Below are 22800 nucleotides of genomic sequence, written 5' to 3' on the forward strand. Positions count from 1 at the left end.
ACAGTTATCAAACTTCTGATATGGAAGCTCAGGGCTCCCAAAACAGTGTTCCAAGTTCCAAGATGCCTGGGTGGAAGCTTCAAGGCCTTTTATGACCTGGCCTTGGAAGTCTTAGGACATTACTTCTGCCAAATGCTTGCTTCTATTGGTCAAGCAAGGCATTAAGACCAGATTCAAGGGAAGGGGAATTAGAACTCATCTCTCTATAAAAGAAGTAGAAAAGAATTTTTAACCATCTTTAATCTACTGCATCCTGTCAATGCTACCTGCATTTTATGTAACCCCTTTGCACAGATGGGCTACTCTACTATGTCTGACTATGGACTTTCTATCCAAAACTTTAGGGAGAGGTCTCACAATATTTTCCTGGCTCCTTCTGAGGAACTCATGCCAGTTTGCTTTTTGAGAGTTTACCTCCCTTCTGATAGATTTCACTGGGTTGCAGTTACTCTTTTTCAGATTGACAGACAATGAAAAATACATTTTTTCTTTTCTAATTCCTTATCCAGAGAAGTTAAACTGCATGCATCTCCTTAGCCCCCTTTTAATCCCTTTTCTTTGGTCTTTAAGATCTTATTTTTTTGTTTCATATCTGCCTAGTATGCATTTTAAGAAAATGTTTGTCATTCAGCTTCAGCCTGTCTTCTTTTACTTTTTTTCAGTCTTTTACCACTCTTCTCATGATATTGAGTGAGGCATATTTTTGAAACTTCTCCAATGTCTTCTTGATTTCCTGAAAAAAATCACCTTGATTTGTAGAGACTGTGTCAGTTTGAGGCCGATACTAAGGTAGGAGTAGATAGGCAATTCCTATGATGGATGCAGAGGAGGAAGCAGAAGCAGGCATGGAAAGCCATGTTGTAGGTCTGACATCTGAGAAAGAAAAGGAGGAAGGAAAAGACTCAGACAGGGAATCAAGCCAAAGTCCCCTGTTTGAGGAGTCCCCTGTCCCACAGTCATGCTGTGCTCAGTTATAGCTCAGAGTAGCTTAGGGGAAGTGTGGCCTTGGCAAGAATACAGGGCAGATCCAGAGGGGCATTTGCCAGGCCCCCACTCACAAGCTCGGGTTACCAACACATAGTGTTAGATGCGAAGGGAATGGGAAGCCAGGATGGAGACCCACTCTCCTATTTGGCAAAACCTGCTAATGAGGCTGGACAACAGCCTTGCCTTGAGGCTTCAATCTCCACTAGTCCAGGTGAGGCCCTGCCTACATTAAAGGAGATGGATTTCCTGACCTTCAAAAATGGGATGTCAAATTCAGAGGGGTCAGGGCCCGGCTCCTCCCAAGACCACATAGGTAACCTTAGTCAAGTCTGCATCTGTTTCCTCCACTATGAAATGAAGATTGGACAGATGATTTCCGAGGTCCTTTCCAGCTCTGACACATGGTGATATTTAGGGCCTTGAAGATTTCAGTGGAGCCTTTGATCTCGTATCTTTCCAGATTTACACTGTGGAAAGGATGCTTACAACTTTTCTTTGTCAGAGATCTGATTCACTGAGACATATCTGAGGTGTAATTACTGTATATATGTGTATAGACATTAACATGAAATTATTCTCAGACTTAAATTGTCTAATATTAGCAGCTGATTGCAAAAGACATTGGGTTCGAATTGTTTAATGTAATGCTAATTTGCTTCAAGTGCAAACACTAATCAGGAACATTAGGTAATTATCATTTAGGTACAGGACCCCAATATATGAAATCTGCATTTTCATGTGAGCATTAGTATCACATGTGTAGCTGCTTGTGGTAACGGTGGGGAAGAATTCTAAGAAGTGTGATCTTTATAGGGATTTGTAGTGACAAATCTTGGTTATTAATTTTACCTTTTGTTGAATCTCTAACAAGAGGCATCTGTCAAAACTTAGAGCATAATTTTTATATTTAATGTAGTTTGATTAAATACACAATTAATCTTAGACTGCTATATCTAGATTAGCATGTTGTGCGTGTGTGAGGAATTTCATAAATTTGAATAAAGAAGACAAAAGGGAGAGCCACTTACCTTGAGCCTCAAAACTCTTAATTTTAATCATTTTACGAACAGGGAAACCAAAGTGTGGGGAGCTTAACTGTACAAGATCACAAAACTGTAACTGCTTACAATTTTATTTAGCTTCCACCTGGCAGGTACCTTTAGAAATCCTTTATATATATTGACAACCTTAAAAAATGGGCACAACCCCCTTAAAAGATAGAAATTGTTATTTACACCATTTTATTTATTTATTTATTTATTTATTTATTTATTTATTTATTTATTTGAGATGGGAGTCTTTCTATGTTGCCCAGGCTATTCTTGGACTCCTGGACTTGAGCAATCCCCCTGCCTCAATCTTCCAAATAGCTGGAACTCATAGGCACGTGCCACTGCAGATGGCTTATTTTTACACCACTGTATAGATGAGGAAACTGAGGCAAAGAAAGGCTAAGGTGCTCCAAATGTTGCTCTTAAGTGTCTTTTCCATAATACCAGTATTTAATTAAAACTAAATTTCACTTTAATGTTTTAAAATAAACCTGGCAACTGAAACCACATGAGTGGCTGCTCAGAGCACCCAGGTCTGGAGGTCTTACTTTCTTGCATGAGGCCCTCGAAGGTTGCTCTTCTTAGTCTCTAACTCCATTCTTTCTAGAAGAAAACTTGAGCTACTGGCATTAATTAGCAGGAAGGAATCCTTTACACTCAATGAATCACATGCTTCAAAGCAAATGGCTGATGATGAAGTGGTTTCAAGTTACATAAAAACCTTTCCCTCAGAAATTAGCTGAACTTTTCTAGAAATAATCTTTGTATCTTTTTTGTTAATGAATCTTTCATTTGCTTTCCTTCCTGAACCTCTCTTCTTGGTCTTATGTTCAGTCATTCCCAGACCCTCTCATCACTAGCCTCAGGTTCATTCTTCAGCCTTGATCAGTATAGCATTCCTCACCTAGTTTCCCACCCTTTGACAGGACTCCCAGTGTTGCTATTTCATCTTGGCCTTACCCCACAAGCAGCAAGCTATTGGGGAGAGCAAATGTCCAAGAAAAATATCCCTCAAGCAGTAAAATACTGTGGAGCACTTCTCTTGACTTAACCCTTGAACCCATCACTCAGCTGGAGTTCACCATTGGCTAATAGCCATTCAAAATGAGCAGATTCTTTGGTCATAGCTGTAGCCACTCATTCGTTTTCAGTTTGATGGTTTGCTAATTTAACTGATGGTTTCTTTTCTTATTAAGAACCAGTAGATTCACAAAATGGTATTTGCTGAGCCCATCAATGTTGGGAGCTGATTTTCTGAGGGACTAGGGCAAGGCTAGTTATGGCCTATGTATCAAGGGTTTGATATTATCCCATATCTCTAAAATGTAGCTTAGACCTCACCCTGACTGATACCTTTCCCAAAGCTAGAACTTCATTGCCCTCACAATGGGGCAGTGGCTAGGGGCAGGAGTAGATTCCATGGTTGCTGTTAGGAGCATGGGCCCACTGGTGTTCCACTAAGATGAGCAGAGGGTAGAGGTGGTGAGTAACTACTAGCTAACTTTTCTCTCTCTTCTTAGGCACTGGTGAGAAAAATTGATGCCTCAGACAATATCTACACCACAGAGTCCACCACAGGGAACCTGTTCAGCCTGACCCAGGAGGGGGCTCCCTTGTGCCGCATCATAGCCAAGGTGAGCTTCATGGTTAGGGACCAAAATGGCAGGCCTGGGGAAGTATGAGGAAGCTCACTTGTTCAATGGGAATAGCTGGCTCACGAGGTCTGTCTTGGCCCCTGCATTAGCTGCTGAGTGACCTCGGGAGAGTCACTTATCCTATCTAGGACTTGGTGTGTGCATTTTTTTTTTTTTTTTTTTTTTTTTTGAGACGGAGTCTCACTCTGTCACCCAGGCTGGAGTGCAGTGGCGCGATCTTGGCTCACTGCAAGCTCTGCCTCCCGGGTTCACGCCATTCTCCTGCCTCAGCCTCCCGAGTAGCTGGGACTACAGGCGCCTGCCACCACGTCCGGCTAATTTTTGTATTTTTAGTAGAGACGGGGTTTCACCGTGTTAGCCAGGATGGTCTCAATCTCCTGACCTTGTGATCCACCTGCCTCGGCCTCCCAAAGTGCTGGGATTACAGGCGTGAGCCACCGTGCCCGGCCGGTGTCTGCATTTTTAGTAGGTGGCTAGCCCCTCTGATTTCATTTCCCACTTGAGACAGAAATCTGGTGCCCCCAGAGCCTCTATCATCTTTCTTTATGGGTATATGTTATAAATATCAACCGTCTTTCTCCATCTCCACACATCCTTCCCTTCCTGGCAGCTGTGGTGTCCCTGAGGTCCATGGGATGTGGTGATGTAGTGAATAAAGAGACCATCTGGCATGTGGCATTCTGGGTGATCGATTGACCTTATATGGCTCCCTGACATCGTGTTTGTAAGACATGGGATGTCTCAAACCCAGTTGAAAGAAAAGTTTTTTTATTTTTTTTCATATAGACTTGTGTATGGCTTAAGCTCTATCCACATCACTTAATGCTGCTGCCATAACAACCTATACCCCATAATAATTAGCAGTAGCATTATCAGGAGAAAGAGGAGGAACAGATCTACAAACATGACCTTCACCACAAACTCGGAGGTTTGTTCTCTGGGTTCCCATCCAGTGCCCTCAGTCTCTTTTTGTGTCCCCTTAGAATCTTGTGAACCTCAGCATCTGCCTATGATCCTTGGAAAAGCAGGAGGGGAATCTGGGTCCTCTATTGTTTTTTCACCAAAGATATTGGCCAGTGTTCAGCAGGCATCAAGACAAGATGGGCTCTAAATAAACTCAGTCTCTGCCTAAGCTTTCCTATTCCTCCCAAAAAAGGAGGCTGTACAATTCTCTGAACAAAATAAAATGCAAGGATTTGCTCAAGGAATACAAGAAGGGAGAAGAATGCAGGCTAAACTGCAAAGCAGGCTTGATTTAACTAATGCTTCTCAATTATGTTGGCATATTTCTCCTTTTAAGCCTTCATATCAGTTTCTCCCTCTCCCAGGCTGAAGAGGAGCCCAGAGACAGCCTCCCTCCCTCTGTTGATTGGGTCCTACATTCTGGCCATGGGCTGGGGTGGTTGTGGCTGTCCCAGCTGCTTGTCTGAGGAGAAAGCAGAGAAGGCACAAGGGCATGTCATGGCCTTTGCACCTTTTGTCTTTGTGTTTTGAATGTCCTCTCTTTTTGCCACTTGGAAAACTCTTACTCAGCATTCCACACTCAATTCTGTATTCTTCTTTATTGCTTTCCAGACACCCTCCCACCTGTGGTGTCTAAAAAGAGTAGCAGGCACTGTCTCAGCACTTACCATATTCTATTTTGTTATGTGTTTTAAGCTGTGTGCTTTTTAAGGACAGAAACATCTGAGTCATCTCTGTGTCCTTAGTGCCTAGTGCAATGCCTGCACAAAGTGGGTACTCAAAGAGTTTGTTGAATGAGAAAGTTACAAATTCACAGATCCAAAATCTCTGAGAGTTGGGAGGGAACTGAAGTTCATCCGACCTTCAACTTTGGTAGGGGTTTCTGAAGGGCTGTTGAGTATCCAATGGGTCATCCTGTGTCCAGAAACAGGTTCACTGGGTGTGGAGTATTTTAAATAACCTCCCTTATTCTCCATCTCTCATGTCCCCAGTTCTAATGCAAGTTCTCAGGGTACTACACTTTGAGACCTACAAAGCTAGTATGGTACTCTCTAATGACATTTATACTCAGACTAGATTCATATATATTGGAAGAGAATTCACATATATTTGACTCTGTTATATTTCTAACACTACACCAATGGGATCTCATGTAATTCTCATGATTCTGTGAGGAGGGTGGTACTAACATTTTATACAAATGAAGACGCTGAGGAACAGAGAGATTAAATAACTTGCTGCAGGGCATATAACTATCAAGTTGAATTGCAGGTATTCAAATTGTGAGCTTTGATTCCAAAGGATTCATTGCACTTATATCATATGCCTAGGAGTAGGTCTAGGATTTGTGAGGCCAGAAGCTTATGGAATTATTGGGGCCTTACTTAAGTAAAAGATTATAGAATTCCAAATTCCAAATTATTTAGAAAAGTGGGTTATTTAGAATGAGAAAATAATTCAAGAATATTTCTGGAAGGCAATTTTTTTAACCACTTTTTAATTATTATTATACTTTAAGTTCTAGGGTACATGTGCACAATGTGCAGGTTTGTTACCTATGTATACATGTGCTGTGTTGGTTTGCTGTACCCATTAACTCGTCATTTACATTAGGTATTTCTCCTAATGCTATCCCTCCCCCATCCCCCCACTCCACAACAGGCCTCAGTGTGTGATGTTCCCCTTCCTGTGTCCAAGTGTTCTCATTGTTCAATTCCCACCTATGAGTGAGAACATGCGGTGTTGGTTTTCTGTCCTTGCAATAGTTTGCTGAGAATGATGGTTTCCAGCTTCATCCATGTCGCTACAAAGGACATGAACTCATCCTTTTTATGGCTGCATAGTATTCCATGGTGTATATGTGCCACATTTTCTTAATCCAGTCTATCACTGATGGACATTTGGGTTGGTTCCAAGTCTTTGCTATTGTGAATAGTGCCACAATAAACATACGTGTGTATGTGTCTTTATAGTAGCATGATTTATAATCCTTTGGGTATATACCCAGTAATGGGATGGCTGGGTCAAATGGTATTTCTAGTTCTAGATCCTTGAGGAATTGCCACACTGCTTCTGGAAGGCAATTCTGTACCAGGTTGGTCTGCAGTAGTTCACCTACATGAGAAACTGATGCCAACCACATTAACATATCCCACCAAACCAAAATGAAGCATGTCTCTCACACTCAACTTCATGGCTGGATCTGAAAAATGCCTGTAGCCACTCCAATACTACATTCAAGGAAGACTAAATCAAAAAGGATGGTGGTTTTCATTAATTATAATGGGAGTTGTAATTAATTAGCTTCATGGTTAATTTGCCCCTGAATTTGGCTTCAAGACACTTAGAGCAAATATAGGCAACTAATAGCCCTAGGACCTCAGTAAGGTCTTTTGTTTCTTGTTTCTAGTCTCCTTTTTCACTTGAAATATGACATCACCATTGGAGACAGAACCAGGGATCTAATTGGTAGCAAAGTTATGTCCTTCAGTAGACTTAAGATGCTAGTCACAGGAAGATGCCCTGGCAACAGTGGTTCCCAGTGCCCACTCGGTATCGCAGTCCCTCAGAGAGTTTGTGGAAAACCCAGATACTTGTGCCCTACCCAAGATTCCATGGGGTCTTTGGGTAAGACCTGAGAATCTTCATTTTAACAAGCCCTACAAGTAGTTCTGAAGCATGGCCAGACTCTCAGAATCACTCATCTAAGCCCTTAAAGCAATCTTAATATTAGAGCACGGTAAATGCTTGTCAACTCTTGTGAGTGGAGAAGTGAATTTTATGTAATAGCAATAGCTAACATTTGAGTGTTGCTGTGTTCTGTCTTTAATGCATTATATAATTCCTTTCTTTTAATTCACAAAACCATCCTATGAAGAAGGTACCATGTTGTTACCATCAACAGTTGAGGAAATGGTTTAAGGAGCTTATTCAGGATCATGCAGCTGACAAGGAGTTGAGACAGAATTGAACCCCAGCCTCTTTAAGTTTAATTCAGAGTTCATGGTCCTAAACCCCACAGTGGTGACTTCTGGTTCAATCTTTGGTCCTTCAGGTCCTTGAGCCAAAGTGTGACTCAGGAGTTCTCAATCCTGGATACACAATCGAACTACTAGGGAGCTTTAAATTTTTTTTTTTTTTTTTTTTTTATACTTTAAGTTTTAGGGTACATGTGCACATTGTGCAGGTTAGTTACATATGTATACATGTGCCATGCTGGTGCGCTGCACCCACTAACTCGTCATCTAGCATTATGTATATCTCCCAATGCTATCCCTCCCCCCTCCCCCCTCCCCACCACAGTCCCCAGAGTATGGTATTCCCCTTCCTGTGTCCATGTGATCTCATTGTTCAATTCCCACCTATGAGTGAGAACATGCGGTGTTTGGTTTTTTGTTCTTGCGATAGTTTACTGAGAATGATGGTTTCCAATTTCATCCATGTCCCTACAAAGGATATGAACTCAACTTGGAACCAACCCAAATGTCCAACAATGATAGACTGGATTAAGAAAATGTGGCACATATACACCATGGAATACTATGCAGCCATAAAAAATGATGGGAGCTTTAAAATTTTTAGGATTCTGACTTAATTGGTCTGGAGTAGGTCCTGGGATGAATATTTTAGCTTTCCAAGTGATTCTACTGTGCTGCGTGGGTTGAGGACCTCTACTGTCTTTTGGGAGTCATTTAAATGTATTTAACCTGAAGAGCTTGTAGTGGTGTTGGGGCAAAGGGGATGAAGGAGATAGCATTGGATCTGTTTTCTCCAAGGATTCTGTGACTCAAACATTTAACTTGGTCAAGAGGGCTGACTGGAGATTTTTGTCTTGGTGCTGTGGGGGAACAGCCAACAGCTCCAACCTCTGAGCTGAAACTGACTCAACATTTGTTTAATGATTAATTCCAAACAGTAAGTAGCTGAACTTCTTTTGGAACAATTACCATTTTTCCCTTTCAAAATGAGTTGCAAACACATGCTGGGTTTGTGCTCTCTGTGTGGATCTGAGGTCTGGGTGGGATAAGGACTTCTGAATGGCACATGGGGTCTGAAGATATTTTATGTTTTGTAAAGAATGGGCCTTAGAAATTTCCTGGGAAGGAAACTTTGCTTGGCAAGAGCTCTGAAGCTCTGGGTGTTCTGTTTCAGGACCTGAGCACTCAAGGTCTGTTTCCATGTGCCGCTTGATATAGACAGCTCCTACCACCTGCCTGCATTTGTGCTTCACATTCAGGAAAGCAGAGAGGAGACATGCATTTGGTTGTAAGCCAAGATGATGTTTGGCCTCCTGCAGATTTAGTCTCCTGTCAGGACCAGGCCTTAACTCCAGTTAAATATTAATCCCAAACATTTCCAGTGGTAGAAAGCAGGGGAAAAGGCCTGGGTTGGGACAAGAGGGCAGCTCTCATCCCAGCTCTGCCACTAGCTCACTGGAGGAGGTTGGCCAGACCACTGGGGATTAACTCCTCCTTTGTGGCCTGAGGATGCTGGGCTGTATATTTAAGACACCTTCCAAATCTACCATGCTGCCTGACTTTCTCAGTGTTTTCATGGGAAAAGTAAGGATGCAATTTTACTTTTATCCTATTCCATTTTAAAACAGAAGGCTAAGGTGAACTATTTGCCACGTTTAGTCATCACTTCCTACATTTCTGTCCACAGGCTTCTCAGCTGTTTCATCACTTCCTCAGCTACTCAGGGATCTCCCATGCCCCTAGCACTCCCCTGGGCTCTCAAGAGCCATGACCAGGAGTTGTTTAAAGATTTCGAATAATCCTTTGATTATTTACATGGGCCACACCCTCCAGAGCCTGCCAGGAGAATACTTGAGTCTCACTGAATATTAACAACAACGATAATAATTACTATTTATTGGTGGCTTCCTATGTGTGCAGGCCCTGTGCAGGGACTTTCATACTGTTGTTGTATCTTGTCCACATGACCCCTCTGAGAAGTATATCAGTGACCCTGTTTTACAGGTTAGAATGCCAGGACTCACAGTGGTTGAATACCTTGAGCAGTTGACACTTGAAACCAAATTTGTCCAGCTCTGGAGTGGGTGCTATTTCCATTTCACCAGCTAGTTGGTTAAAATCTAGAGTCTTTCCCTTTTCAGGCAAAACTCTGCTACAACAAACCTGTCTCCCTCCTAATCAGTATTTCCTCTTTTTCTGCTCCTGGTCCACTGCACAGTAATCAGCTTGCTTGCTCTGGGTATGAGGCTGGTGGAGGTCAAAACTGGGAGGCATTGGCAGGAGATGGGGGCAAATGGGAGAATATGAGCTTTCTGAAGTGATCAACTCTGATGATGATGATGGTTGTGATGACAGCTGCAGTAAAGTAGTAATAATAAATTTATTTTTATAGCACTCACTTTGTGCCAGATAATGTTCTAAGGGCTTTATACAAATAACATATTTTAACCTCCCAATGATCCTCTGTGGTAGGCAGGATCTACCCCCATTTTCCAGGTGAGGGAGCTAAGACAGTGAGAAAGTCCAAAGCTAGTAAGTGACTGAACTGGAATTTGAACCTGGCTGTTTGGCAGCAAAGGCTACGTGCCTGGTTACTGTTCTGAACTGCTTCTTAGCAGCCCCTCCTCTTCCTCTTCCTCCTACCTTACTTCCCACTCTCTTCCTTTCTCTCACCAACCTTCCATGCCCATTGTTTACTCAGGCATGGTGCTATGCTTTCTATTCACCATCTCATCTGATTCTCTGACAGTCTTTTGATATGTCATAATTATAATTCCCATTTTGAAGATGAAGAGACAGAGTTTCAGAAAGAATATAAATAATTTATTCAAGGTCACACACATGAAAGCAGAGCTGGGATTTTAATCAGGTCTACAGATTCCAGAATCTTAATCTCAACCTTCTGATATTTCAGGTCCAAGGGATGGAGCAGACAGAGTGTTGAAGCAGAGAAAAGATTCAGGGAGGACTTCCATCTTTCCAGCTCATCTTTTCATCCATTTTTCTGGGCTGGAAAAGGGAGTCCTTCCTGAATCTTCTCTCTGGGAGAAGATGGGAGACTAATTCCTCCCATAGAATTACTGTGTTTGGGATTCCAGTTCTGACAGTGATGCAGGAGCTGGGAGTCCCTGGCATGCCCTGCACAGCATCCTCACCTTGGATGCTCAGTAGATGTACCCAGTGTTGTAACAGTGTGGGGCAGTGATCTAGCAGCCTTCCTTATCCACCTCTTTGCGGCCTGCTGTTCTGTTTGTTTGGGTCCTTCATCTATCTTAGCTGCTTCTGGGAGAGAATGTGGGCAACCTGTCTGAGGCTTGTCCTCTCAGCTTCTTGGGTTCCTCTGAAGGCTAAAGAATAAGCCCAGACCTCTCTGTGATGATGGTGACAAACTCCATCCCTTCCCCTGTGCAAGGCACAGAAAAGTCCTCTGGGCTTCATCAAAATTATCCCCCCCACCAATAACTCCTCTGTTATTCCTTCCACCACCAGCCCACATACCCCACAAGTGATCTCTTCCCACTTTATGACAGCTCATCCCAAGTCTCTCTGAATAATTCATACTGTTATGTGGCTGGGCTCTGAGCCCGGAGCTTTCTATAAAATTAAACAAGCTTCAGCCAACAGTGTGATTCTGCTAGCTCAGGCCATTCCCAGTTTCACTCCAGGATGAGTGCTACACTCGGTTCTTGAATGGGGGCTCCAGAGTGGTCCTCAAGACCAATCCATTTTATTTCCTCTGTGGCCTTCTTCCTTCTCTCTCCTCTCACATATCCTAGCCCTCGGGACCTCTTTCATGAGGATATAAGACACTCTTATAATCAGGAAGCCTCACATAGCCTGACCCTTACCCACTCTCCAGAATCAGGTACCAGGCCTTCCCACATGTACTAACTCAATTGCACCCCCAACAGCTCAGACATATAGCTATTGTAGCCCATTTTTAGCCAAACTTAACCAGCAGCAAAGCCAGGATTTGGACCAGAATCTCTTTCTTTTGGATCCAGCAATTTTCTCCTCCCTCTCCTGGTAGCTAAAAGTGCTAAGAAGGCCATTTTTCACAGGCTTGAGAGAGATGTAATGAGAATCCAGTGCAAATGCATGCAGAGGCTTAAATATAGTTGTGCTGGGCTCAGTGCCTCCTGAGCCAAAGGAGGCTGCCACATTCATCCTGGCTCAGGCCTCACGCGTGTTCTTTGGCACTGTTTCTTCATTGTCTGCTTCAGATGTAAATGTCTCTCAATCAGTCATCTCTCTCTCTCTCATCTATCTACATATATAGAGAAATAATATTTATACAATATGTATGATTAAATATAAGCACACACATATATAAATATATATCCATATATATGTATATATATTTGCATCTGGAAGAAGGCTAGAAATGACCAGCAGGGCTGGCTGATGAGAGCTTAGGACTTCTATTTCTTTTCTTCTCATTCTAAAGAGTAACTTGGTTTTCCTTCAGTGACTCTCCGAGTGAGGTCTGTATGTAGAACCTTCAATCAGATGTCCCAGGAACTATGGGAAAGTAGGAAGGCAGGAGTAAAGGTTGTGGAACAAGGAATCAGAGGTGTAAGTGTCTGTCTCATGGCAGACATTTTTACTGAAGTAATTACGTGCACTTAAAATCAGAGTGGTTCTGTCTTGACCCTTCTACAACCCCCCACCCTCCGGGCATGTTAGGGCTTCTGCTCTGTGTTCTTTTAACCCTGCACCCCCAACCACATGTTATTGCCCCGCTACCCAGCTTTGTACCTGCTTTTAAAATTGTCTGCCTTCTCTATGAGACCATGAGTTTATTGTGGACGGGACTGAAGCAGTCTTGCTCAGTGTCCAGCATGATGTCTGGCCTATAATAAACCATTAACATTTTTGAATGCACGAATGAATGTACTAGCCCTAAGTTATGCCCTTTCACACTAAAAGAAATGAGGGGAATTCAACCACCCCAAAGGAAGTAGAATATATAAGTTGTGATTACTCTTAGCTGATTATAAAATGTCAGAAATTATGAACTCCTCCAGAGTTGGATATCTTCATCTTGACCCCTGAAGTGACCAGCAGCAAAACTCTTAGAATGAAAAGGGCCCATGAGCCTATCATTTTGGGGTGGAGGGTAAGGGAAGAGCTAGAATTGAGCTATTTTGGTGAACCCGTGCTGGGCTTCTTCTTCCAATTGCCCATTCGTTGTTTTATCGTCATTCACTGCTGCATTCTCAGCACACATGGAACTGAGCCTGGCACATAATAGGTGCTTTTGTTGTCAGAGTTCTCAAAAACCTGACAGAGGATGGTCTTTTGCTGAACTTGCCTTCTTCCTATAACATTTTGCTTAGTTTTGGGAACTGGTACAATGAGGTTAGTTAGACCCAGGAGTGATGAGGTTAAAGGCGAGTGCCCTGAGGGACCCAGTTCAGATCAGTTGCTCATGCATTCTTTACTGCTGCCAACCCTAGGCACCCTGCCAGCTTTCAGGGAAGGAAAGAGGGAAAGATCTGGGCAAAGCGAGATGTGGGATATCCAATTCCTGCCACTCTAAATGCCCCAGTTAGTGCTGCCACTGGTTTGCTTGGCACCTTGGTTAGTCATTCCAGTGATCTCTTGGCTCACTTTGCTCCCAGAGCTAAGGTTGGCTCCAGTGATTATTATGAGTAAGTCTGACTAGTTAGCAGGGCACCTGGACAATGAGCTCTGCACTCCCAGATTCTTGCCTGATGGTAAACACTTTACTGGAAAGAAGTTTCCATAAACAGCTCTCACAAAAGGAAAAGTACATGCTCACCACACTCAAGAGCTGCGATGATTGTTTTTAAAAGGGTTATATCACACACACACACACACACACACACACACAAACTGGAGTAAACGAGTGTAAATGATGATGTGAATTTAGGCTGAATTATTTTACTCATCCGGACTTCAGTTTTTTTGATCAAAAAATGGGAGGAAATGGTAGTACTAATATAAATGAAACATTTTTTTTGCCTGCCTCCTGCAGCAGTTGGAAGAATCTGAGGAATAGCATGGTGACTGTTGGCAGAGAGAGAACCAGCTCTGGGCATCTAGTCAGTTCCTTCCACCTGCCTCAGATTGGTTTCTAGGACCTGCTTCCTGTGACTCCAGGCCTGCTCTATGGGGGGCTGCTCCAAGGGAGTTGCCAGATGTTTGGGAACCCTGTTGAAGGGTACTGATCGCCAGCCCTAGCAAATATGCCTGCCTTGGCCTCTGGCTCCCGAGCCCCAGAAGCATTTATAGTATCCCATCTCCAGCTTGGACTATGAAGGGTGACATTATTTCTGGAGCCAGCATTTCTCTGTAGTGTACATGTGAGCATTTGAGTGTGTGTAAGTGTGTGTGGGGCGGGGGTTGCTGGAGGCAGGGAGGACCCGAAAGCATATCTGGTGAATCAGAGGTGTCACTTATTCTTGAGTTAGCCCCAGACAAGGTCACACAGTAAGATGATGTGACATTTCTTTCTCTTGGCAGGAGGGTGGGGTCGTAGCACTCTTCAAGGTTTGCCGGCAGGACAGTTTCCGGTGCTTGTACCCCCAGGCGCTCCGCACGCTGGCCTCCATCTGCTGCGTGGAAGAGGGTGTCCACCAGCTGGAGAAGGTAAGGACAGCTGGCTGGGTGGTGCCTGAGGTCCTCAAGCCAGGTAGGGGTGAGGTCCAGGCCTCATGATGGCCATCTGTTCCTTTTTATGGACCAAGTGCCCCAAGTAGTCCTTTTCCCAGGCACCATTCGGATAGGGTGGCTGGGACCTGGACTATGGGAGTCAGCAAAGAGGTGAAGGAGATGGGGACTGATGAGCCTCAGCAGGAAAGGCAGGGCTCAAAGGGACACTCAGCACTTCCTGGGTGGGGTGACAACTGGGGAGACTCCTGTGGGTGGATCATGGTAGGAGGCAGGCAAGTCAGGGGTTGGTGCTGGGGTTCAGGGTGGTTGATTCTTCACCCACAGCAGGCCTCCTAAAGACGGAAGAGGATCCAGATCCTGGGAGCATTGACTGGGCAAGAGCAGGGCAGCACTGGGTGCCTGGGAAAGCAGGTGGGGCTCCTCTCCACTAAAGACCAGCGGGCTTGGGTGAGGGAGGTGGAAGCCCCAGTCCAAGTGCTCACTGGGCCAAGATGGCGTGGGAGTAGGGTAGGGTGAGAGGAGGAAGGTGGTGATGTGACAGGCTCTAGTGCCTCTGTTCAAGCCTGATCTACAGTGACATAACTAATTCCCGCCACCCTGACCCCTTCCCTGGTTGTGCGACTGAGGCTGCGCCTCTAGTTAGACATGAGTGAGTCTGAGCTTGCAGATAGGCTCTCAGGGACTCCTGCCAGGAGAGCTGGGGAGGCAGGGGCTGAAATCTGGGGTTTCCCAACCGAGTTTCCAGGAAAGATGCTGAAAATTCTTATAGAAAAGTGGAAAGGCCTGGTACGTCCTGGTACTATGGTGGTACCTGCAGGATTTGGGGTGGGATCTGAGTCTGTTCCTGTTAGCTGGTCTAAATGGGGACAGGGGCCAGCAAACTGCTCTCTGTCCTCTGCATCCATGTCCCACAGTCTGGTCCTGGCAGCCCAAATAACTCCACCCTACCCTCAGCTTCTTCACTTTGGTCTGGACTCCTAGACAAATGGTCATCTTACTTTTTACCCTGTCTCCTTCCAAACCTACTCAGATTATTGGGACAGGGTCATAGAATCATGAACTTACAGATGCTCTTAGCTAAGGATGGAATGTGGATAGGGAATCTGCTCATTTTACAGATGACAAGGCTATGGGTCAGAATGGGGAAGTAATTTGCCTAAGGTGACAGAGCAAGATAGTAGAGGAGATAGTGCCAGCTTTTTGGACAGAGTGCCCACTTCCCACTGGGTTGGAAGTCTTCATATCTAGTTGCTATGAGCACTAGATTTGGAGGTGAGACATCCATGCTTACTCCTTCATTGTGCTACTCATTAGGTAGCGAGGCTCTGAGGAGAGAAGTGATTAACTCAGGGTCATATAGCTATTAAATGAGAGAACCAAAAGCCAAATCCAAGTCTTCTAAGGCTGAAACCAATTACAGTTATCTCTATTCCAGTGGACTGTCTGATTGTGTGAGCACAGACATGCTATGCGTGTGCTCTCTTATATGGCAAAATAGAGGAGTGGAGAGGATGGTGAGAGAGAGAGGGAGAGACAGACAGTGGACTTGATAAAGGAAATGCATTGAGCATCCTCAACTTCACGTTCTGAATAATTCCCTCCCTTCTCCTATAAAACTTGTCCTTCCTTGGATAGTGTACAAACGACCAAATGGGGTTTGTTTCTCACCTTTCCTGTCTGGTGGGCAGGGAAAATGGGAGGAGAAGATAGAAGGAGCTTGGGATCACCAGCCCTCCAAAAGCCGATTGTATGGCTTTAGTGAGCTTGCAGTGCAGAAGGAAGTTTTCAATTCAGGGAAGAAAAACAACAGGGCTTTTCGTTTGTTTGTTTGTTTAGAGTTGAAAACCTGTGCAGCTGGGATGGCTGGAGGCATTTTTCCTTTCACCTATCTGATGCTGCTCAAATGCCAGAGTGCTTTAATGTGTCTTTCCCAGTACAGATGGCCCAGGCCCTAGCCTGAGATTCAGACCCTGCCCAGTTGAGCAAAAGGAGAAAGAGATGCTCATAGTCTGGGGGTTTATTTTGTGCCAGGTGCTGAGATAGTCCACTACATATGTCCTTTCATTAATGCACCAGAACCTTGTGAGGTGAGCACTATTAGTATCTCCATCTTAAAGATAAGGAAATGGAATCTCAGACAGTTTAAGTGACTTGCCTAAATAACATAGTAAGTGTTAGAGCCAGAATTTGGACCCACATCTGCCATAGTACAGCACCCCTGTGTCACGACCTTTCTGGTTTAATGATTACTCTGAGGGCACTGAGCCCTGCAGCTTAATCCCAGACCACCTTGCTATTCCTGGCCACCGTGCTAACCCCTCACATCCCCAGCTGGCATAGGGGATAGTAGCTTACCTGGACATTTCTCCTCTCCAGGCCAGATTGCTTATAATACACAGACACTCATGAAATATTTCCTCTGTGCCAGGCACTGAAGAGGAATAAGACTTACCCTGGTAAGGGCCCCTGAGTGATCAGAAATAACAACTACATTGTGTAGCAGTTGTAGAGCTTGCAAAGTGACTCCACATGGATTCTAATTTCATTTGATGCTTGCTTCAAGTTTGAAAGTATCCCCATAGTATGGATGAAAATACTGACGTCCAGAGAGGTGAAATGACTTCTTGCATGAAATCATACATTATGTAATTCATTCATTCAGCAAATATTTACTATCTCCTATTTGCTAGGCACTGTTTTAGGTGCTGGGAGTATAACAGTGAACAAAACAGACAAAACCCCTTGTCTTCGTGGAGATTATATTCTAGTCTAGAAGGTAGCAAGTTATGGTCCATGGGCTAAATTCAGCCTGCTGTCTGCCTTGTATGGCCCATGAGCTAAGAATGATTTTTTTATTTTTATTTTTAAATGGTCAGAAAAAAACAGAAGAAGAATAAAATTCTGTGTCCCATGAAAACTTCTGTGAAATTTGAAGTTCAGCCCATAGTTTTATTAGAACACAACTACACTTGTTTGTTTGGGTGTTCTCTATGTGCTTTCATACCAAAATAGCAGAACTGAATAGTTGCAACAGAGACCATATAGCCTTCAAAGCCAAAAATATTTACTCTCTGGCCATCTATAGAAAATTCTTGCCGAGCCCAGTTCTAGCAGGTAAGGAGGATGTCATGACCACGATGAGAGGAACAATAACTAACATATATCGAATACTTGCTTTGGGCAAGCACTTTGCTAAGCCCCTCCTTTCATCAAGTCATTTATTCCTTGCCATCCTGTTATATCTCCACTGCTTACAGAAGAAAGGGAGACTCAGAGACGCGAAGCCACTTGCTCAAGGGCGCATAGCTAAAAAGTAGCCCAGGCAGCAATGTAATTCCAGCTCTGCTGGGCCAGAGCCAGCCTGGGCTGTTAACAATTGTGCAGACCCAGGACTCAAAATCTGATATTGTGAGGCCAGTTTCCATGCTCCTTTCCTCCATATCATATTGCTTCAAAGTTGGGAGAAGTTCTAGAGACACCCGTGAGGTCCTTAATCTCTCCCACCCTCCACCCACACCCCCTCCCTGGGTCCTGTCCATGCCTGCCACCCTCTGTGAGCTGGGCTGCTCAGCACTGCCCACAGAGGCTCTGGTGAGGTTGGCCATTGTCAGTGTTGAGGATGGAAAATGGTGAAGACCAGGCACAGGCCGGATTGTAGAAACCACAGAGTGACAGGTGAGTGAAGGTGGAGTGGGGAAGTGTGGTTCCCTGGGGCTCTTGCCAGCCACCCACTCACCGGGCATGGTTCGTGGCCTAATTAGATCACATCAAAGTTCCAGCCTTCTCCGCCTGATTTACTGGCCTGGCCTTCTCACTGAGGTTCGCTTAATTAATTGGCAGTGGGAAACGTGCTGGATTTGGTGAAATTCATCTCTGTTGTGCAGCTTCCCCCTCCTTTCCTTCAACCTTGAAGAGGTTCATTAAATCCTGTACAGCCCCCAGCGGAGTTATGGGTCTAGACAGGTCACTGCATCCATCCCAATTGCTGCTGTGTCATGCCTGAGCCTTGCTGGGTTTGGGGGACTTGTGTGGTCATAGATTCAGTCATGGTCTCATTCATTCACTCACGGGAAGTCACTTCGTCTCTGCTTCGTCATTCCTTCTGTTTGCCAGTCAGTCATTCACTTACTTTTAAACTCACTCAAATTCCAGTGCTTTAAGAGGGTGAGGCAGGAGCAATGCATGAAGCCAGGGGTTCCAGACTCGCCTAGGCAACATAGCTAGACCCTGTTTCTTAAAAATAAAATAAAATAAAAAATAAGTAAACTTACTCACTCATTTGTTCTCTCACGAAGTCCACCACTAATTCACTCTATGAATTCCTTCTTTTATCACTGAAGCAGCCTATTACAGTGGAGAGACTGAGAACTTGGAGAATCAGGCAATCCTGGGTTTGAACAGATTTTTCTCACTGTGAGCTTGGATATGTTATCTTGGGGGATTTGCTTAGCACAGTTCCTTGATCAGTAAAATGAGCCTATAAAATCTACCTCATGTATAGTAATATGATGCTTGGCACAGAGTAGACAGCGAATAAATGGTGGCTACTGTGATTGTGGCAGTTATAATGCTAATCACTTGGACTTTGAAAATGAATGGAAGGTTAGGGTCTGGTGGGGAAGGGAGGGCTGGCATGTGGGAGAGGGGCTGGCCTGGTCAAAGTTGCAGTGAAGTGCACACATGGAGAAGTTGGGTGGTCCGGGGGGGATGAGTCCTCACAGTCTTTCCCTTTAACAGACGAGGAAACTGAGACTCCGAGACAGTGTTTCCTCAGTCATGAATGTAGAGCTTCGATGCAAACCTAAGTCTGGCTGGTTCTAAACTCCTGCTCTTTCCTCTGCTACCTGGGGAGAGCTGGTCCTTCTGAGGCAAGGACTGCAGAGGACTGGGAGCCGGGTTCTCTGTGTTGGCTTGGGCAAGGGACGGACACGGACACCCAACAAGCAGGGATGGAGGCAAGATGCCAACACACAGCAAAGGCCTCTCCACAAGTGTCTGACAGGCGTTTTGAGGCCCCATTCTTTCTTTTCAGAGCTGTCACGTGGAGGTCTGGTTCATCTGGGCTGCAGCCTCCCTGCATCCTAAGCTTCAGGACATCTGTCCTTCCTTCCCTGTGTCTTCATCTGACATCACTCCTCATTCCCTACCCCTATGCTGGGTTCTGGAGAAGAGACAGGCTCCCTGCTTCCCAGGATGGCTGAATGGGGAGAGGCCCAGCAGGACAGACAGTGGTAAGGGCTGTCCCATGGCCATCAGAGGCTATAAGCAGGAGGCCCCACCTCTGGTGGGTTGCCGGTGCAGGCAGCACCAAAGAGGCAATGAAGCTGGGCCCAGAAGGGCCAGGGAGGAGCTCCCAGGCAGGCCAGAGGAAAGCAGTCTTAAAAGGGCAGGTGCAGAGGGGACACCCCAGCAGGGAGCCACCCAATGGGGCTCCAAGTCTCCAAGTCTTTCAGGGTCTTTGTGTTCAGTGAATTGGGGGAGCCCCAAGGAGAAGGCAGTGTTCTCTGGACCTCACTTGGGAGAAGACTAGAGGGAGAAAATGAGGGCCAAGGAGGGAGTAAGGGCCCCAGAGCCACACAGTCCAGTGACAGCAGATGAACCCAGCCTGGTCAGGGTGGACTGCTGAGGGTGGCCTTCCTGGAGGACTGGAGCTGGCAAGGTGAACTGGCATTACCAAGGGGGAGGACTGCAGGGTTTGGGGAAGAATGAAGAGAGGTGAGGGAGCAAGTCACTTCTCCTGTCTGAATCCCAGCTTCATCTTCTCTAAAATGGGACTACCACCTCCTTTATAGGGCTGCTATGGTGATGCAATGAAGCAATATGGGTGGGACTTGCAGCAATGGTGCCTGCGTGGAGAAAGCACTCTGCCTGTGTCTGTTTCCTTTTCCTCCTCCCATGCCCATTTGTCTCCACTTTTCCAGGCTGGTCTGGGGAAAACTTCACATTGCGCCCAAAGGACCTGGTTATTGGGGATTTTGCAATGACCATGGCAGGGTGCCAGGTACTCTGAGTGGTGAAAGGGAAGGTCAGGGCACTGCTGGTTCAGGGATTGATTGTGGTTGGATGGGGCCAGGCCAGGATGGGGTTGGAGGGGGCTGGAGACTAGAGCTGGACTGGGGACTATGGTCCAGATGAGGGGCTGGAGATGTTAGGGATAGGAAGCTACAGGTCTGTGGCCAAAAGGAGTCGGGGACACTCAAAGCCCAAGGCTCAGACAACCTTCAGGACAGTTCTGGTCATTGTCTTTTCCAGCCTTAAGACCAGAGACGGCCTCACTTTCAAAACAGCATCCTTTTATTCTCACTCCTCCCTTTTATTTTATTTTTTCAAATAACGAGTTAGTTCACTCTGTGCTGGAGCCAAGGGGGGAGTTTAATGAAAATCAATACAGAAATTAAAGATGAGGGGAGAGCGGGGAGGAGGGCTCAATTTCAAGTCCAAGAAGAAAATCACCAAGGGCAAGAGCTGGAAAAACTGCTGCCTGTCTCCATGCAGCTCCTTCACGCCCCACCCTCATTTCCTGGGGCAGCTTCTTGGAATCAATAGGCCCTGACAGCTGAGGTGCTGGGCTGGAAGAGAGATGAAGACAGGGAGGCCTATATTGAGCTCTTGAAATCCCAGAGGCCCTGGGCAGGAGGGAGTGGGCTGCAAGCGGGAATGGTGGGGAGGCTCTGTGGCCCCAGCTGCTGTTTTACAGGGGTCTGTCTCCACTGTCTGCTCCCTGTATAATTGCAGATGGTCACAAATAGTTAATTTTTGCAAAAAATAAATAAAAAATTCAAACAAGCAAAAAAACCTCACTTTAATCAGTTTTTCTCACCATTATGCCCATTTGCTTTTCACGGTCATTTTGTAAGGAAGGCAGGGAGAGATGGTCACCTCCATCTTATTTACAGAAGAGCAAATTGAGGCTGGAAAGGATAGAGATACTGGGAGGGACAGAGGCTGGACTGAGAACCCTGCGTTTTTGCTCCTAATCCTAAGTGTGCCCCCTGGTCCCATTAGGTGAATGGTGTCATAGTGTGCAGATCCCAAAGCAAAGCTACTACTTTCTTGCTAGAGTTGGTTCTAATATATAAGCCAGGCTGGATAGAGACAGAGGGGCTGTGAATGCAAGGCAAAAAAATCTTTGCTTAATTTGTCTTGCAATCCCTTCTTAGCTAGGAATAGCTTTTAGAGAGAGGGAGAAAGAGAATGCCTCTGAATGAAGGTCACAGATGCCTCTTCACCTCTCTTTGGCACTCAACCCATCTAGGATTATCAGCTTCCTCCACTCCTCACACCCCCAAACACTAGCCTTCAACTCCCATGGGAATGGGCTAAGGCTTTGCAGAGAGGCCCAGGATCCCAGGTTAGCTGTGCTTTGACTCTGGCTGACAGGCAGAAAGGAACTGGGGCTGGCACTGTCATTGTCACTCTTCCCAGCCTTGCAAGGGGGCAGGGCCCATGATTGAGCCTTCTCAGAGGGACTGTGGCTTGTTCACTTTCGACATACCAAGGCTCCTGTCTGTCTGTCTTGATGGCTGGGGTGGGGGCACTTAAGGAGGCCAGGATGCAAAGAGGCAGGAACTAAATTAGCCACACTGCCCCACCTGCCCTCTCCCCTTCTAACAAAGATCTAGGCTGAGATTATGGGCCAGTACTTTCCAGACTGAAGGAAGGCTCGGGGACTGCGCCTTTCCCGCCAGGTCCAACCTGAGTTTGGAGAAGGGATGGGGCTGCCAGGCAGTCCGGGTGCCTAAGTGCAGCAGTGGGTTTGCAGGAGCAGGCTCCATCCGCAGAGGCTCGGTGGGACCCCATGTGCTGTGCAACAGCGACCCCTGGTGGATAAGAACACCAGTGGCAGCTCCATCAGGCTGCCTGGGGTAGGCTTCTCCTGGGGCTGTTGAGGCTGGTGGTCTCTGGGCTCCAGGACCAACAATCAGGGCCAGTGTGTGGGGCGGAGTGAGTGGGGGAGTAGGGGAGGTTACAAATTCAGAGCAGTGAGGGCTTCTTCCTACTGAGCCAGCCTCCGATGATGTAGACAAATCTTTCATTCCAACATGTATCTAACTTCCAGATTTCCCCAGAGAGTCTGTCCTGTGTGTTCTTGGAGTGGAAATCTTCCTAGGCCTCCTAGTTCCCACTGGACAAAATCCAAACCCCTCAGCCTGGCACTGAAGGTGCCCTCTGAGCAAGCTGCCTCCAGCACATTGCCCCTTTGGTAAACAAGCCTGGGTTTGATGCCCAGCTCTACCACTTATTCACTGTGTGTGTGACCTTGCACCCCTCTGAGCCCCATTTCATCACAGGTGAAAGTGAAGTGTCAATCCCTGCCTTGCAGGTTGTGAAGATGATACAAGTCAATGCTCCATAGATGTGAGTTATTTTCCCCTTCCCACCAAATTTCTCCACCAAAGGTCTTTGGGGCCTCCTTGCCTTGGAGCCTCTGCCTGTGCTGGGTGTCCCAATGAGAGTTTCACCTCCACTGTTGACATCTCGCTCTAAGGCCTCCTCTGGACCTCCTTCCCGACTGTGATCCTCCCT

General features: G+C 45.7%; 1 protein-coding gene across 2 annotated transcripts in view; it reads left to right on the forward strand.

The window, feature by feature from the left end:
- Positions 1-22800, forward strand: part of INSC (INSC spindle orientation adaptor protein) — a 132273-nt gene that overhangs the window by 75207 nt on the left and 34266 nt on the right. For both annotated transcript variants that reach the window (XM_001172337.7, XM_001172325.6), the window contains exons 6-7: positions 3560-3673; positions 14125-14250. In XM_001172337.7, coding sequence (XP_001172337.3) covers positions 3560-3673; positions 14125-14250 — 240 coding nt within the window. The remainder of the gene's footprint in view (positions 1-3559; positions 3674-14124; positions 14251-22800) is intronic.

This window comes from Pan troglodytes, chromosome 9 (assembly GCF_028858775.2).
Source record: "Pan troglodytes isolate AG18354 chromosome 9, NHGRI_mPanTro3-v2.0_pri, whole genome shotgun sequence".
Taxonomy (NCBI): domain Eukaryota; kingdom Metazoa; phylum Chordata; class Mammalia; order Primates; family Hominidae; genus Pan; species Pan troglodytes.